Genomic DNA, 17,609 nt, shown 5'->3' with positions numbered 1-17,609 from the left:
AGGAATAGAAGAAAGGTGGAGAGAGGATAAAAAAATCTTTTACAGAAAGTCTTGTTCTACAGTAGGTCATGGGCATATTCATAATACAAGCACAGCCCTCACCCACTGTTTCTTTCCATGCAGGACATTCATGACATATGTCCTACAGAGCTGGTTCTGACGTGAGAGGCAATATATATAGCTGTGATTATTATCTGTGTCAAATTAATTCCAAATACAAATGTTAATAAAAACGTAAATTACAGCTATTTAAAATATATATATATAAAACCATCAACTACATAAGTAATGTCCATTGTAGAATCTTTTATTCATCTTCTTTTAAAGACAAAAAACCCCTCCAACCCCCAAATCTGTGTGTCATGTCAGCTTCCATGTCCCACTGCAAACCCACAAATACATGGTCAAAAACACAATATTCTTTTCAGTCCATTCAGCACCATACACAAACACTTACAAAAAGAAGAAAAAGAATTATAACAACATGGAAAAAACTGCCCAAAGGCTGTTTCCATATCAGACTAGATGGCAAAAGTCCACTGTTTTTCCACGCTGTCTGAATAAGCACACTGGACCATTGAACAACATGCTGTACAAAAGAACAAATGAAATGGAAAATATGTCTCTAATACTGCATGAGAGACAGAATGAAAGAATTCAGTGTTATGCTGTCTGGGATGACTATAGGTGGGTTTCATGGAGGGGCTTTAGGTGGCTCTTGTTTGAGCTCCACAGCAGGCGATATATGCATCATATAATTTGGTGGCACATTAATGAATCAAAAGGTAATATACTGTACAGTACAATACATTCAACTTTTTTAGTATTTACTTTTAAATGTGGCCAAGCATGTATTGGTTTATTCACATACTATTCACATTAACAAATATACATCCATATGTACACATAATCTTCTTTTCCAGTATGAGGGTCCAGGCACTTTCTCACAAAGTTCAGGGTAGTAAAAGAATATACAGTTTATTGAAATTCTCTGGATCAGCCCTCAATAACTCTTTCCTATTATAAACTGTTCCATCTGTCAGACCATTCAGTGGATTCCCTTGACTCTCTAAACCAGCTTGTTGGCTTGGAATTCTGGACTGTGCTGGATGCCATTGGCTAGAGAGACCGTCACTCAGAAGCTCAACATCTGGAATGACATATGCACAGCTATAAAACTGGCAAAGCAGCTGCACTAAAATCTTGTGTGTGTTTTTTATGACAATTAACCTGATGAATCTCCAATATGACATGTTTAGCAGCTCTGCAGTTAGAGAATTATTTGAGAGGTGTGTGATTTTCAGATGAGATTGGGTTGTATGTTATGGAAATGTGTGTGAATTAAATCGATCATTATACAGTATGTATATTGTATTAGGCTATATAAATGTATATTAGAATTAATGATAGTGAATAAAGAATTCTGATTATAAACAGTCAGTCAATAAAATAAATGAAAAATTAAACTGATATTATTTGTTCATTTATCATTTACTACCCCCTATATTTTCAACTTCTGACTTTTCCTATTTTATTGATTCTAGTATCTTTAATCATTTATCTATTGTCTATTAAATTAATGCGACATTTACTACTCTCCTTACCACTTTTTTAGGATAATGAGACAGATGTGTCCAAACATACCACTTGTTAAATGGGGCTTGAATCTGATATTGATGGTTAATGCAGAATAGAGCAATTGAAAGTGTTCGTGTTAATCATCCTATTGATTTGAATGGAATCTTACAGTGTCTAGATTACCCTATGCTCTTATTAATGCCAATATAATTTTAAAACGACATCTCAAATGTTTTCGGAAATGATTTACAAACCAAGTCAAATTGACATTATAACATGCTGTGGGATTACTAACAATATTTTCATTTTCATCTGTATGTAGCCTGTACATATATGAAGTACAATAGTACTAAAGCATAGTACTAGATTTCATATAGTTACCAGAAGTGGACAATCTATTCTAGTTCAGATGGATTTGGCTTCAGCTGTGGCTCTACACAATCAGAGTTGTGCAACAAATTGTGTGCTTTAATAATGCTGTGGGAAAGCAGTTACATTGCAAATATTACTTTACCTATTTCATTTTCCCACATTACCTGATTTTGCACGAACAACTATCAAACTACAGCTTACTGATATTCCATGGCATTAAAAAGCAGTACAATTCATGTAGATATAGATGTCTGGCTGTATGATTTTAGAGTTTTATTCTCCCACATTCCTGCTGAAAAATCCAGCTTGATCTAACCAGCTACCGGTTGCCAAAACACAGACTCGAGCGGGTCAAACTGGTACACCATCTTCGCCAGCTGGAAAATGATGTTAAGAAGGAAACTGAGTTTCTGAGTCACCCCTATTAATACTACATTGGAATATTAGGGAAATAACTCAACAGTAAGGCAATTAGAAAATCTCAAACATTTACTCATCGACTAAATTAATGAAGCAAATAAAGAATCTGAAATAACATTTCAGCTGGCAAAGGTGGCCTATCAGTTTCATGAGCTTGGCCTACATCTGGCAGCTGGTAACTGATCAGATTAAAATAGATTTTTCAGCAAGGATTTGTGACTTTTTTTTTAAACTGACCTTCCTAAAATACACTTACCCAGCATGAGTCTCATTGATATTTAATATGGCTTTAATATGGGGGTACAATTTCTAGACTATAATGCTCAAGCGATGCTTGTGCACAATGAGACATGCTCCTCTCATTACCATATAAGCAGTAGATAAATTGAAGAATAATATACATTAATTTTATTTATTGTTTGAAATTGGAAATAACCATTGGAAATAATAATTAGAAATCAATATTTGTATTCAGACTGTACAATATGTATGTATATATGTATGGATGGATGGATGGTGAAGTGGGTCAGCAGGGTCACCTGCTGAAACTGCAAATTAAAGGGATATTTTAACATATCTTAAGTCCAAGATGCTGCATCAGTTGAACACTTAGACAGCCATATTTAGCCAAAGGTCCACAACACTGCTAAACAGTAACCAATTGACAAATACATGTCAGAGTGAAGATAAATGGTTAGAAGTCAACACTTGTTGACTTCCCATGTATCAATCTACCCCTGTCTTTCGAGTTTAGGTTTGCCCTTGTTGCAGCCTCTTAATGCAACTGTAAATCTCCAGTAGCGCTTCTCTTATTCAGCTATTTGAGGGCAAATGTCAGAGTCAACCTGTAAACCACATTTTGTCTGATACTGACTATTAATGCACTCCCTCTGCATACATAAGATAGATTAGCGCCTTAGACGTCAAACAGAACATCTGCAGACGTTAATTCTATGTACAAGTGAGAAAAGCAAAAGAAAAATTGAGCCAGTGCAGAATATTAAAGCCATCAAATTTATGACAGCTCTCTTTATAATCAGTGACATTGAATTTTGTATTGCAGGAAATAACAGACTCTGTCTTTGTGTACTCATAGACCAATATGATGCATTCTTATTGGTCCAATTATAGATGGTCCAACCAGGTACAATACTAGGATTGTATAATGCAGTCCAGACACCTTATTATAAAATGGATGTCCAAGGCTCTTTAGTGAAGAAGCAGCCATAGTGATGCACTGTTAACTGAAGTAATGAAGAGCTGGCTGCAGATTCAATGTTCAGGTAACGGAGAGAGTGTTTTCGTGTTTGCTTGTGTGTGTGTGTTTGCCCCTTCTTGATCTTACATGCCATGGCTCAGATGTCTCACTCTAGTGTACTGTACTGCACATACGGAGAACACATCCAAGCAACACACCTTTCTTTTCCTCAGTCCAGCCAACTAGGGACACTTCCTGTCTTTGAGCATTCCCAGCACAGTATGGAACAGAACACTGGTCATACTCTCAGGAAGTGAAGTCAAAACACACTCGCACTCTGGGTATCTGGGTTGGCTTTGAGTTATTTTGAGTGGATTGCTCACAGCTCAGGGGACAACAGGAGGGGAAAAGATGCTGACAAAACAACACTAAACCACAAACAACTAGGAGATGGATGGTCCACCACATCTAGACATTCCGGGGCGAAAAGGCGAAAGGTTCTGCTCACATGTTTATTTTCTGTTCTTCCCCTCCTAGGAAAGAGTTTTGGTGTGAGCGAGCTGACAAAAGAGAAAGGGAGAGAGATGGAAAGAGAGCTCAGCGATAGAGAGAATAAAGAAAGTGAGTCTGCCAGCAGTCCTCCTCTGTACTTAGAGGACAGTTGAGATATGTTGCTATCTGAGGTCCATGCACTCCAAATATTCCATCACCAGGTCATAACAGAAGCGGTACTGCTCCTAGGGGAGTTACACACACAGAAAATATTGATGAGTCAGTGTTGTGCCGCAAATAACAGTAAATCTGGTAAAAGAAAAATCTAATATTTTATGTTATACTTTTTTTCATTTTCCCTAACTTGTGGATAAGTGAATTAAACATATTTGCTCTTATTTAACAAGGTAAAAGTTGATAGTGATTAAGAAGTCTGCTGAGTTTGCTCAGTCTCACGGGTTCTGTCACCTACCAGTGACTCCACCATGTTGGGTTTGGCGTTTCGCAGTGTTTTAGCGGCATAGAACACATCCACCATGCTCTGGTACTGGATCATCTCCATCAGAATAGTACATGCACAAAATGTGCCACTACGCCCACCTCCATTACTGTGCACACCAACAAAAATATATAGCAAATGTAAAACATACAGATATGCATGCAGTGTATGATTACACAAGATTGCAGTAAGCATAATAACATGTACTGTATGTATGCACTGAGATGATTTAAATCAGTGACTGCCAAGATCCTTTTTCCATTTGGCATCTTGCATTTCTATCCAAATGTCCTGAACAAACAGTATTCAGTAGACTAGTAGAAAAGACTAGAGGTGCGGTTGTAGACAGATGAGATGATGGTGGTGTAATCAATCACAGTCATAGTCTTGGCAGCTCTGGATACACTGCTGAGGGAGGCTACTGTATTCTGTATTAGAACATAATTGATTTCATCTCCATAATCTCTTTCCCCCTGCTTTTCTGAGCAGAGGATGAAAAGTAGCACATGCCTGTAGGCGCAAACAACTCTTTCTCCCCAGGGACATTTGTTTATATTCATATGTGAGTACCTTGACTGCATGTGTGCATGTGGAAGGAATTTCTGTTTGATGTTTTATGACAATAACTATGTGTGTATGTGTGTTTTAGTAACTAGCTGGTCCCATTACAATTGAAAAGTAGAAGCTGTTCACAGCAAACCCCGTGTGTGCATGTGTGTTACTCACAGGCAGTGGACCACAGTGCGACCATCGCCACATTCTCTTTGCCACTTCTGCACATGGGCAAGCAGGTTAAGGAAGGCCTTCTTGGAGTCAGGAACATCACGATACGCTGACCAGCGCAGGAACTGGAACTGGCACACCACCAGATGACCCTCCTGTAGCTAACCATAGACAAGAGAAATGGGCTGTAATATATCATCTCTTATAAATTTGTGGGTCATTTTATGAGTATGTATACAGGAGCCCAGAGCTATTTCCCATGTACAGCTCCCGGGAATGCAGAGTCAGCAGGGTGTGAGCTGTGATGAATGAGTCTGTAGGGAAGAACAACGCTGGAGAAAGACACACAAGCTCTGATTTACTCTGTCCTCTGCCCCAAAACACAAGCGGTATTAATTGTGGCACCCCAAGATCCTACCACTGGAAACCTAGCCCATCAATATGGGCACACTGACTATTCTTCAACGAGCTGATGGAAAAACAGTTTCAGCAATTTTGTAACAAAGAGAGGAGGTTAGATAAGACAAAAAAGGCAGAAAGGCAGTACTTATTCTAGACACTGCAAAGTGGAAGTTCCTATTAGCTTCACACATGTATATATTAAGTATGTGTAAAAACTGTCTGTCCTGTGGGTGTCTATCCTTAGTCACCAGGTGAATGTACCTACATTTTAGGTACATTTTAGGGCCTAAAACACTGCCTTTGTGCCTTTAAGGGTACAATGAAAGTACCTATTTGGCCATTCATTTTTGCTTCAAGCTTTTCTAAGGTAAAAAAGAAAAACAAACAAACAAGAGGAAATGCAAAGTATGTGTACTGGGAAGTGTGACTGTATGTATGTATATGAGGAGGTACAGAGCAAGACCGTGACTCAGTGTGGTCCTAAAATGCTTTTTTAATATGTCTGACATTAACATTCAATTTTCTGTGGCTGTAACTCATGATGTAAACTGCACCTAGGACCATTTACTAAGTGCACTCTGTGAGTGGTGCAAATTGCAGTTTAAAAGCCACTGTAAAATGGTGGAAATCTTCAACCACAGAGTCATCAAAAAGCTTGGGACCTTAAAAGAAATGCAAGTTCAGTAGGGAAGAAATCTGTTAATAAATGAAGTTCTTATTATATGAAGACTCTTGTGTCAGAAGCAGTAAACTGTGTGTGGGAAATTAATACAACTGACAGGTTTTATGACAGCTGGGTACAGAATAATCTCCTTGTTTTTTTTTTTTAGTTTACAAAAATGTGTAATTAAGACTGTATTCTATTTTTATGTGGTTGAATGCAGGTTCTGTAACATTTGAAAACTAGCAATGTCAATAAATACAGTTTTGTTTGCAGTTCCTTGCCAGCTGTACTGAATTTGATGTCCGATCTACATAATTACTTACAATGGAGAAGCAGTATTATAACACATAGTTTGACTGAAACAGTGTCATATTATAACACATTTTGTCATAAATAAATCGTGGTCACTAGAATAGAAAAAAAATCCATTTTGGCAGTTAAAACATATCAATGGCAAACATGCACCTAGCAACAAGCCCTGACCCCACCCACCAGAAAAGCGCTATATAAATGTACAGTATCTCACAAAAGTGAGTATACCCCTCACATTTTTGTAAATACTTGATTATATTTTTTCATGTGACAACACTGAAGAAATGACACTTTGCTACAATGTAAAGTAGTGAGTGTACAGCTTGTGTAACAGTGTAAATTTGCTGTCCCCTCAAAATAACTCAACACACAGCCATTAATGTCTAAACCGCTGCCTTGAGAAAGAAGCTGAGGGTGAAGGTGATGGACTGGCCAAGCATGTCTCCAGACCTAAACCCTATTGAGCATCTGTGGGGCATCCTCAAACGGAAGGTGGAGGAGTACAAGGTCTCTAACATCCACCAGATCCGTGATGTTGTCATGGAGGAGTGGAAGAGGACTCCAGTGGCAACCTGTGAAGCTCTGGTGAACTAAATGCCCAAGAGGGTTAAGGCAGTGCTGGAAAATATTGGTGACCACACAAAATATTGACACTTTGGGCCCAATTTAGACATTTTCACTTAGGGGTGTACTCACTTTTGTTGCCAGCGGTTTAGACATTAATGGCTGTGTGTTGAGTTATTTTGAGGGGACAGCAAATTTACACTGTTACACAAGCTGTAGACTCACTACTTTACATTGCAGCAAAGTGTCATTTCTTCAGTGTTGTCACATTAAAAGATATAATCAAATATTTACAAAAATGTGAGGTGTGTACTCACTTTTGTGAGATACTGTAACTGTAACAATGCTCATAGGCCTACTGCTCTGAGGAACATACATGGCATTTAGTGTAGAAACATTTCCACCTAGCTTGGGGAAGAGGATAAAATAGGCAAAATTGTCTACCGCTAATTTCGGAATACTTAGCACATCAAATAAAATACGTAAATCAACTAGACTTGACTTCTCCAGCCATTTCTTGTGCTGACATTCCACTTTCCGTGCAATCCTCCCAAACTGTATTTCTACATGGAAATGTATATCAACTGAAAAACAAACACAAAAAGCCTTGTACATCTGGCCCTCGAAGGCTGAGTAGTGGTCTGTCTCTAAGCTGGTGTGACATTGTGAGATGTCTGGAGGTGTAGAGGATGACAGCCAGATATACTGTATCACATGACAAGGTGTGTCACTAATCTGGCGCTTGTCATTCAGACAGTTAGAAAGGCTCTGACAGACAATGGACAACTCCAGACTGACCTATTCCTTATCCCACCTTCTATATCACACAAACAAACACACACACAAAGATTCTCACCACCCCTTTTACATCTTCCTGACAAATTCATACCATATGTGCATGCTTGCTCACTATCTATTTTGTCTGTGTTGAGGGCCATGCCAATTACTTTTTTGTTATTCACTGCACTTCCTGTTTCTCATTTACCATATTATAGCCTCGGTAAAAACGGTATGGTTTACGAACACTTCAGGCAGGAAATACAGAAAGAGTATCTATAATACACCCGCTGGATGGAGAGCGCTATGATGTGCCCCTGGGAAAACAGAAGAAGATAGTCTCTTTCTCAGTGATGAGCTGGGGCATATTGAAAAGTTTGACCTTTTGTGGATTTTGTGCTTGCTTCTGCGTGGCTCATGGTAGGCATGAAAAATGTTTATTTAGAACATATTATAGCCATTGTAGATGCGCTTCCCAAGGTAAATATGAAATAATATCTGTGGGTAATTACAGTCTAATCATTGATGAATGAATTGTTCATTTTCGTGCAATTATTACATTAATCAATATTTTCTCAAGTGGAAAGTTCAGATGAAGCAAACATGATGAGGTTTTTCTACCATTTTGTCTTATTTATTGGTGTAAAAAAAGCAACCGGAAGAGATATGAACAAATTTTACTGCAATGCCAGTGCCACGGCTTATATCAAGCACTCATAGTTATTTTCATGAAATCTCATAAAGAACCATTAACAAGTCCCTTTTTTGTTTTTTTTAAGCTACATATTTGTGACATTTACATGAGCATGTGTGTACAGTGTCTATAGGTTGAGACTCACCCGTGACACATTTGTAACCCGGAACAGACGCGTGATGATATCCTCATCAGCAGACATGGAGAGAAACTCTACCTGCATGGGGCCATATTGCTGGAGACCAGGCTCGGGCCAATACTGCACACAAGGCTTCAGAGAAAGAGAAAGAAGAGACAAAGAATAAAAGAGGACACAAAACAAAACAATTTTTGACAAGCGTCTAGAATCTATTTGTAGAGAGGAATTGTTTTTTGAAGGTCAAGTGCCACTCAAGCAAAATGCTTTAGAGTCATATCTAGAACAGATAGAGAGAAACAGAACAGAACAGAAAGAGAGAAACAGCAAATCATTTCTGTCACAGAAGAAATTTCAGAAGCATCAGGCCAATAAATAGTACAATAAGCAGTTGAAAAAGTATTCAAATGCCTGTAGGGCTTGTAGTCTAATGAGACACAGTGAATGAGACAGAAAGAGAGAGAAAGGAGGGGTAGACAGGTCTTAATGAGATGACAGAGTAGAAAGAGAGATAATACATGGATTACTGTCCTCAGAGACTGAATAGTATTAAAATTGTGATACTGGCAACCAAAGAAGCAACTATTAATACAAAAGGACTGCAGAGAGAAAGGGATGAAGGAAGAATGATACAGAGGGAAAGGAACTGAGCAAGGGGGAAATAGCCAAAGAAACAGAAGAAAGAGTGTGACTTGGAGGCAAAAACAATGTAGGAAAGGGAGAACGAGATACAGTATAAAAAACAGAGATGAAGAAAGAAAGCAAGAGAAGGCTATAAGCCTTAAGCCATTCAAATGTAAAATGAAGTGAATGGGAGACTGAATGACACAAAGCAAATGGCTCAGTAAGAACACACACTAATACTAGAAGACAATGGAGCAAGTGAGCATGCTAAGACTCTAGCAATTAGAGCAAACAAAGCAAAACTCCATCTGGAGCAGGAGTAAAACCCCTAACAACATTTTAGTCAGATGAGAGCAGGTCTTAAACACTCCACCAATTGGGTTTGTATTTCATTATGTAGTTGGTAGTGAGAGACAGGACAAACGTGCCTAAAGTTAATATGCACTTTATGTGACTTAGTGATAGAAAAGCACAAGCACAAGACTTTGTGACAATGCACTGACACAACAGGGTTTACCTGACATTCCAATCAAGGACTAACACAGAACAGGTGAACACATTTGGGTAACAAAGCAGTGAGGACAGGGGCGGAAACAGGACTATAACAGAAAGCAAAACAACCGTGAGCACATGTTGTAGATCACCATGGGAATTGTGAAAGGGGAAAAAAATGATGCATTAATAACAACGACAACAACAATAATAATAATAATAATAATTATTATTATTATTATTATTATTAATGAAAGTGCTTTACAAAATTAAAATTATATAAAATAGTTAAATAATAGATGTCAGTAAAAGAATAAATGACAACAGATCATCATTCAAAACATTAGAATGTTAAAAGATATATGATTATAAATAGCTCATTTAAAACTAAGTAAAATATGAAAACAGAGAAGGTGAGAGGGAGGGGTAACTCCTTACAGGCTGGAATTCAGAATGAATTGAGCCTCAGCAGACTCTGAGACTCATGCATGTAGCCTAATGCCCGTGCTTCCTTAAAGGTGGTGCATCCTTCTCAGTATTGCCATGTTAGAGGAACTCACCCAGGCAGAGTTTGACTGGTTCAGCTGGTTGAGCATGACAATGGAGGTGCATCCATAGTCAAACACCAGCCTCCAGAAGTCAGTGGTTGTGCCAGGCAGAGGATGGGGCGTCACTATGAAGGCTGCTGGCCGATGGAAGCTGTCAGTGAGAGCAGCATTGATGTAGTTGTTACTATCACCCTCTGTGGTAACCAGGAAAGCAAGAGCACGGTCTGGCGGCAAAACATCCATGCTGCGATTCCTCTCACGGTTCCGTGGTAATAGTGCGATGCTGCACTCCTCCACATCCAGGTGAGGTGTTACAGAGTTCAACGTCTGCAGAGGGACACAAGCACTCACATCAACCGCACAGGTACAGTATACTGTACCCTCTGACAAATTCTACTGTGTATGAATTCATTTGTTCATGACTTTGGTTCATCTTTGTCTGACAGGTTTGTGAATTTGCGTTTTTTTTTTTTTTTTGATGGCAGAGAATTGAAAATAAATGATTAATATGTCTGGGAGAGGAAAGTACAGAGATGGGGAACAGCAGTGATAATAAAATATGGAGAGGAAAAATGAAGATGGCTAGATGTGCACATGGGGAAACACATAGACTAAGAGCTAAAAGACAATGAGGGCGGAGAAAGAAAAGAAATGAAAATGAAAAAGAAAGCACAACCTTGATGGGAAAAGCAGCAATACAGAGGGGATGAGAGCAGCTCATTGCCACTGGGGCGATTAGCTTGATTTACACTTCACACAAGCCGCATCGTGCATCTGGCCTCTGCAGATGGGGCCTCACGCTAACTGCAGCTTTCTGATTTGACTTTAAAAAGCATTTCACTTCACTCATAAACAGCACAGCTGAAATTATTGAACAAAAACTGGAAATCAGGCCAGCTTCATACATAATGAATAGGAACGTTACGATTTCATCAGAAAATGTACCACTAAAATGGGAACACTGCTTACCTAGGGTCTGTGTGCAAATTCCTGCCTGCTGTTGATGTGGAGAAAGCAATACTCTACTCTCCATGAACAGTGTAAATACAAGAAAATATTAATAGAAAACCTATGTAATGAAATAAATTCACCAACTGCACAGCAAAACATGTGCACAAATTCAGAGTGATATGGACGATGCCAGTGTGAGTGCCAGAGAGATAGCATTATTGGATCAAAGCATGTACAACACCCTGCCATCAAACAGTAGTCAGTCCTCTTATCCAACACGTTCCTGTGCCTGTCCCCTCTATTAGAGTCAGAAAGCACACAGTGATAATTGCACTATAATTCATATGGAGTATAATAATGCAAGATGCACTTTTAGAGATAAATGGAGAGAACAGCGAGGAGTACTGATTTTTAGGGCTGCATAAAAAAATTTAAAAAATTAAAAAAACATTAGTAGTGTTTGTGTTCTTAAATGTCAATCTAGATTTCTGCATTGTAAGAAGTGATAGTATATAAGCACCAGCGTTATTCCCTGAAGTGAAATTGGTAAAAGCCTAACAAAGATTTGGCAAGTGCTCTTACCTGTTTATGTACTACAATCTGGAAAATATCTACAGTATAATATTAATAGTATAATTAACCAACCCCAAGCCTTAAATCATTCTCTCTTCAAAGGCATTTGAGCACACTTTCACATGAACATTAACTTTACAGCAAATATTCCTTACTGTTTTATATGAGGGACCATAAGTTATTGGAAAATTCATACTGACAACAAAGTAATTGGATGCTCAGTTTATTTTGGTCAGCTGTGTGCTGTGACATCCTTATTTCCTGCCCAAGAAACCTCATAAAAGGTCTACGGTTAATTCTAGATGTGCAATTTGCACAAAGAGTCTGTTGCTCATCATAAAAATGAAAAAGGTGTCATGTATATCAGGCAATAATAAGTCTTCAGGCCAGAATAAATTTGAGACATTAACAGTGTCAAAATCAGCTGTTTGACTGTCCTCTCAATACTGTACAGCTTCACAAATAGTTTAGAATTGCATACAACACTGTCCACCATTCTGGACACAAATAATGTTGTTCCTTGCATTAACATGACAATGATTTTTATCTACAGAAAATGTAACATTCTGTAACTCAGTAGCTGACTTTCTGCAGTTCACCCTCATGCATTTTGTTCACATAGCAAGTAAAATTTAAATGTATTTTTTTATGGTCCTCATAATGTTCACATTACAAATTTGTGACGAGAAGGAGGGAGGGGCCAGGCTGTAAGGATGCACACCTGGCACTGAGTGATCTAATCAGCGGGAGAGAGAGTTAAAGCAGCTGGAAGTGCCAGGGGAGAGAGGGAGATGCACATGTGCTTTATGTTTGAGTACTGTTTGTGTGTTTCTGTAGCGTTTTATGTTCTGTTTATGATTAAATATTACATTTACATTCAGCCAGTTCTCGCCTCCTCCTTGCCTGTCTTTGAAGTGTTACAGTGGTGCCGAAACCCGGGAAGGAAGAGGGACGTGCTGTCGGAGAGCCCTCGCCACTGTGAGAGGATTGCGGCACTAAAGAGGCGGTGGTGCTGGAGCGGTTGCCATGGATGAAGGAGGAGTTGCTGCTGTCTGCCGTGAGTCGGAGGACCCGCTGCCATCCACCAGGGAGGTGGAGGTGCGGCTGACATCCGCCTGAAATAGGGAGGAGCCGTAGTTGCCCGCCAGGAAGTCTAGTGCCATCGCCCAGCGTTGTGGGGGATCGATCCCAGCGGGCCGAGGACCAGATAACAGCGTGTCTGGTGACCAGGCAACCAGTTTTGTTTTTCTCTCTGCTCTCTCTCCCTCTTGCTGTCTCTTGCAGAGAGAGATGCATTTGTGCTGTATGTTTGAGTTCTGTTGGTATGTTTCTGTTGTGTTTTATGTTCTGTTTATGATTAAATATTACTTTTACATTAAACCTGTTCCCGCCTCCTCCTTTCCTGTCTTTACAGTGGTGCCAAAGCCCAGGATTCGGAGAAAGACACCGTCATGGAGTCCTCACCGCTGGCAAACCTCTTCATGTCCCTCGCCAGCCTAAACCAGACCCAACATGAAGCCCTCCTCCAGCTGTGCAATGACCAAGAACAGCAGATCAAACAGGGCCTGAGGCAGCAGGCTGGTTTTCCAGCCCCACCTCACCCTTACCAAGATGGGACAGCAGGACGACCCAGAGGCCTTTTTGGAGCTGTATGAGCACTTTGTGGTGGTGTGGGGCTGGCTCAAGAGTCAGTGGGCAGCCCGTCTGTTGCCGCTCCTGTCCAGCTAAGCCCAGCTCGCGGCCCAGCACCTACTGATCGCCAACATGCTGGAGTACCCGGACCTGAAACGGATGATTTTGCAGCACGTCTGCCAGACCACAGAACAGCACTGTCAGCACTTCCGGTCGCTGACCTTCCGTGAGCTCAGCTGCCCATTTGCATTTGTCCAGAAGCTCCTGGACACTTCTGGTTGCTGGCTGAGGGACACGATGCCGAGGATGTGATCAACCTTGTGGTGCTGGAGCAGTTCGATGCCCGACTTCCGGAAGGGACAGTGGAGTGGAACCAGTGCCACTGTCCACCATCGCTCAACGAGGTGGCCAGCTGGCCGAGGACCACTGGCGGCATATCCGGGGGCAGCCAACCCCCTCCCGTCTTCCTCTCTTTCTCTCTCACCCTCCTTCCCATCCTTTCCTCGTCCCTGCACCACAGAGATTGGGGCCAATTCCCCTCAAACCTGTGCCCCAAACCCATACTTTCCCTCCTCCTCCCTCTTCCCTTGTGTCTGTCACCTCTCTCTCCCAGGTGGGTGAATCCGAGCCCGCAGGTGTGGGAGTAATGCCTGGGCCAGTGTGCTGCCATTGCAGGGAGCCTGGGCATTTCCAGAACCGATACCACATGATGGAGGTGGGAGTGTTGGTCCAGATCCCAAACATGCCACAGGCTGCCCCCGATCAAGCCGGGACGTACCACATTCCAGTGAGTGTTCAGGGGGGTACATGCCACGCATTGGTGGATTTGGGCTGTAACCAGACCTCAATTCACCTATGCTTGGTTCAAGGGGAGGCATTGGGAAATGCACGTTTGGTGAGGTGTGCATCCTCAGATCCTGGGCCCTCCTTCCTCCTTGTCACAAAATTATAAGTAAACAAAATAGATGTGTCTGTTTGGATTGTAGTCACATTCTCTCATTTTATCCGCATGATTAGAAGCAGAAGATTATATCTTAAGAATTTGAATGTGATTTTTATGCCCTTGAAAACCTAAATATGTCCCAAAATCTGATTTAAAATCAGAATTGCAACCACACATGAATGTGACTTGAATCTGATTTGGAAAAAAAAAGTCAGATGGTAGAAAATGCAGAAAAAAAGAAATTCAGATAATGTAGAAAAAAGAAAGTTAGATATTCCAAAAAATCAGATTTGAGCTGCCTTTCGGAAAGCCATAGAGAGACAAATATATATATATATATATATATATATATATATATATATATATATATATAGTGTTATTGTGTGTCTATGTGCAAGTCACTAAAAGCTAAATGTATGAGACATTATTAGGCAGTACAAAAGCGAGTTCCACAAACATGTGCTTAGCAGAATTCTTCAAATTATTTATATTTCTGCTCTTTGTGTAAATGTTATATAAATACCCATCTGCAGACTGCAGATTTCAGCTCAGGCTCAGATATGATTGCAAAGTGCATGGACAATTTTCACAAATATTGGTGAATCATTATGAATGAGTTCTTGGATCAAAGCTCTGAACAATAATTTCCTAGCAAATCAGCCACCTTGTACCTTTTACAAAAGCTTGGACATTGAGCATTTACCATTCTACACTGCAATGCACATAAAACACAGCCCACTAGTATAAAATGAATATGCAATTGCATGCATTAGTAATGAACCAAATAGCTGTCCTGTTATCTCTTTACACATGCACTTGTTGCAGGCTACATCATCATTGAAGTGCAAACATTCAGTTCTGTTTATATAGTGCTTTTTATATTAGACATCCCCTATTGAGCCCAACAGTGACAAGAAAAAACCCCAAAACTGCCCGAGATGGTAAGTGAAAGAAAATGTGGGAAGTGGGGAGACTTAAAAGAGAAAAACCATCACCAAATAGTGAAATAAGTCATTGTGTATCATCTCTAATTTACAGCAGACGAATGATAATCTAACTATGGCTCCCTTATTTACATTGATAGTTACAGCATTTAGTAGACTGTCCTTATACAGAGTGGCCTTATAGAAGTGCTTTGAAAAATTCTAGCTCTCTAGGTCAGGGAATGAGAATACCATTTAGCTAAAAGACTACTGGAAGGGATCAGTACAACATTAAAGAAAGCACAGAAGACAAGGGAGATTTTTTTTAAAGTCAATATAACACTTTTCTACCAAGTTAGGTCTTTAGTCTTCATTTGAAGTTTGCCTTACTTAACATGTGGCTTGTAATAGTGAGTATCAATAAAAAAGCTAACACAAATTTAAATTCTCAGGACACCTCTTGGGGCTGTCCTCAAGGAATAACTGGGCGGGTTGTTGAGTATTAAAAAATGCAGCATCACTGAGCAGTGATTTCCACTTGTTTGATTAATCTCACTTTGATTGTATTTGATCGATGAATATTAGCATACAGGCTAATGTCTGAATTTAGTGCATATTAACAACATCAAATCCCTTTAAAAGTTGTATTTAAAAAATGCAGTATTTTAAGCATTTGAACATTAATGAGCATATCATTTTAACCCTCCAAAGACAGGGTGTGCAAGTATAATAGCACAAATGCTGTATTATGCTATTTCATAGAACACACAGATAGTATTTCAGATTTTTTTATATTAATAATTTTTCAGATTTATTTTTTTAATTTAAGCATACTACATACATTTAGGCCAAAAGACTTCATACGCACTATATTTACTCACTACATAGGAAATGACTTTTTATCAGTGAAATTGTTCTGTTTACAATAATTTATATTTAATTTAATATATTAACATAATATAATAATTTTCTAATTAACTATATCTTAAAATGCAGAAAGAAGCCTGTGTGCCATACTAAGGTCATCTACAAGGTAAATTGGGGGCACTCTGGTTTTGAGGATACATAAAGCATTTTGCTGACCTGGAACTCTTCTCGTAGCTGTGAGGAGTTGCTCTGGGAGTCAACCCTTAGCAACTCCTTATATGTGAGCGCAAACTCGTTCACTGGTATAGCTGTCTCTCCACATAGGCATGCTTCCAGGATGGCATCATGAATGAATATGTACTGCTCCTGCAACAGAGAGGAAAAGAGAAAGAGAGAAAGTGTAAAAGTGGGTATACGGACAGTAAAAACTGCTTGCAATATATAGCCTGATTAAAGTTAATAAATGCTGTTGGACAGAATGATTCTACAGTAACTTCTTAGTAAAGGAAACATTTGCTACATGCAGCCAAATTGCATGAGTATGCATGAAGACAAATTGTTCTAAACAAAGATACTTTCAGAATTGATCAAATGAAAGAGTCTACTAAATGTTTACAAATGTAAAAAAAACAAAAAAACAAATAAATGTTGGATTTACATAATAAAGTTTGGATATGTAAATAGAGAGTGGTCTAAAGAAAGACATGCATGCACAAGGTAGATGGATGCAGTGAAGGTTTTTGTCATTGGGTTTGTAAACGTTCAATTTACATGAACGTTTCACATGCTCTAAAGCCGAACACTGATTATTCACTGCTTAAACATGACAAGAACCTTTTTCCTTGTGTGTGTGTGTGTGTGTGTGTGTGTGTGTGTGTGTGTGTGTGTGTGTGTGTGTGTGTGTGACCTCTGTCTGGATCATGTTGATGCGGCGGGAACAGAGAGTTTTTACACAGTTGTAGATGTCCACCACTCCCTCACACTCCGCCATGTCCAACATGACATCCAGCACAATGTAGCAGCCTGTCCTACCAGCTCCCATACTGCAACATGCACACAAACAGAGTTTAGCAGTGATGCATTACTAAATACATACCTTTCCTTTACACATCAGCAGATTGTATGATGTTGTCACATTAACATTTTTCCAAAACTTGAACTGCTATGTGTGGTAGAGTTACAGAAATTTCTCTCTATCCAAAGAATTGCCCAGGTCAAGGTCACC

The 17,609-nt window shown here is 39.5% G+C and overlaps 1 protein-coding gene across 7 annotated transcripts in view; it reads right to left on the bottom strand.

The window, feature by feature from the left end:
- Positions 1 to 286: 286 nt before the first annotated feature.
- ptprub (protein tyrosine phosphatase receptor type Ub) overlaps positions 287 to 17,609 on the bottom strand; it is a 256,550-nt gene continuing 239,227 nt past the window's right edge. For all 7 annotated transcript variants that reach the window (XM_053632512.1, XM_053632505.1, XM_053632487.1 and 4 more), the window contains 7 exons: positions 17,292 to 17,427; positions 16,601 to 16,750; positions 10,508 to 10,822; positions 8,841 to 8,966; positions 5,286 to 5,443; positions 4,533 to 4,668; positions 287 to 4,305 (listed from right to left, as the gene is read on the bottom strand). In XM_053632512.1, the coding sequence (XP_053488487.1) occupies positions 4,243 to 4,305; positions 4,533 to 4,668; positions 5,286 to 5,443; positions 8,841 to 8,966; positions 10,508 to 10,822; positions 16,601 to 16,750; positions 17,292 to 17,427 (1,084 nt within the window). In that variant the 3' untranslated portion in view covers positions 287 to 4,242. The remainder of the gene's footprint in view (positions 4,306 to 4,532; positions 4,669 to 5,285; positions 5,444 to 8,840; positions 8,967 to 10,507; positions 10,823 to 16,600; positions 16,751 to 17,291; positions 17,428 to 17,609) is intronic.

Source organism: Ictalurus furcatus, chromosome 1 (genome assembly GCF_023375685.1).
Source record: "Ictalurus furcatus strain D&B chromosome 1, Billie_1.0, whole genome shotgun sequence".
NCBI classification, from domain to species: domain Eukaryota; kingdom Metazoa; phylum Chordata; class Actinopteri; order Siluriformes; family Ictaluridae; genus Ictalurus; species Ictalurus furcatus.
The sequence above is the reverse complement of the archived record's forward strand: the minus strand, read 5'-3'. Positions and strand labels throughout refer to the sequence as shown.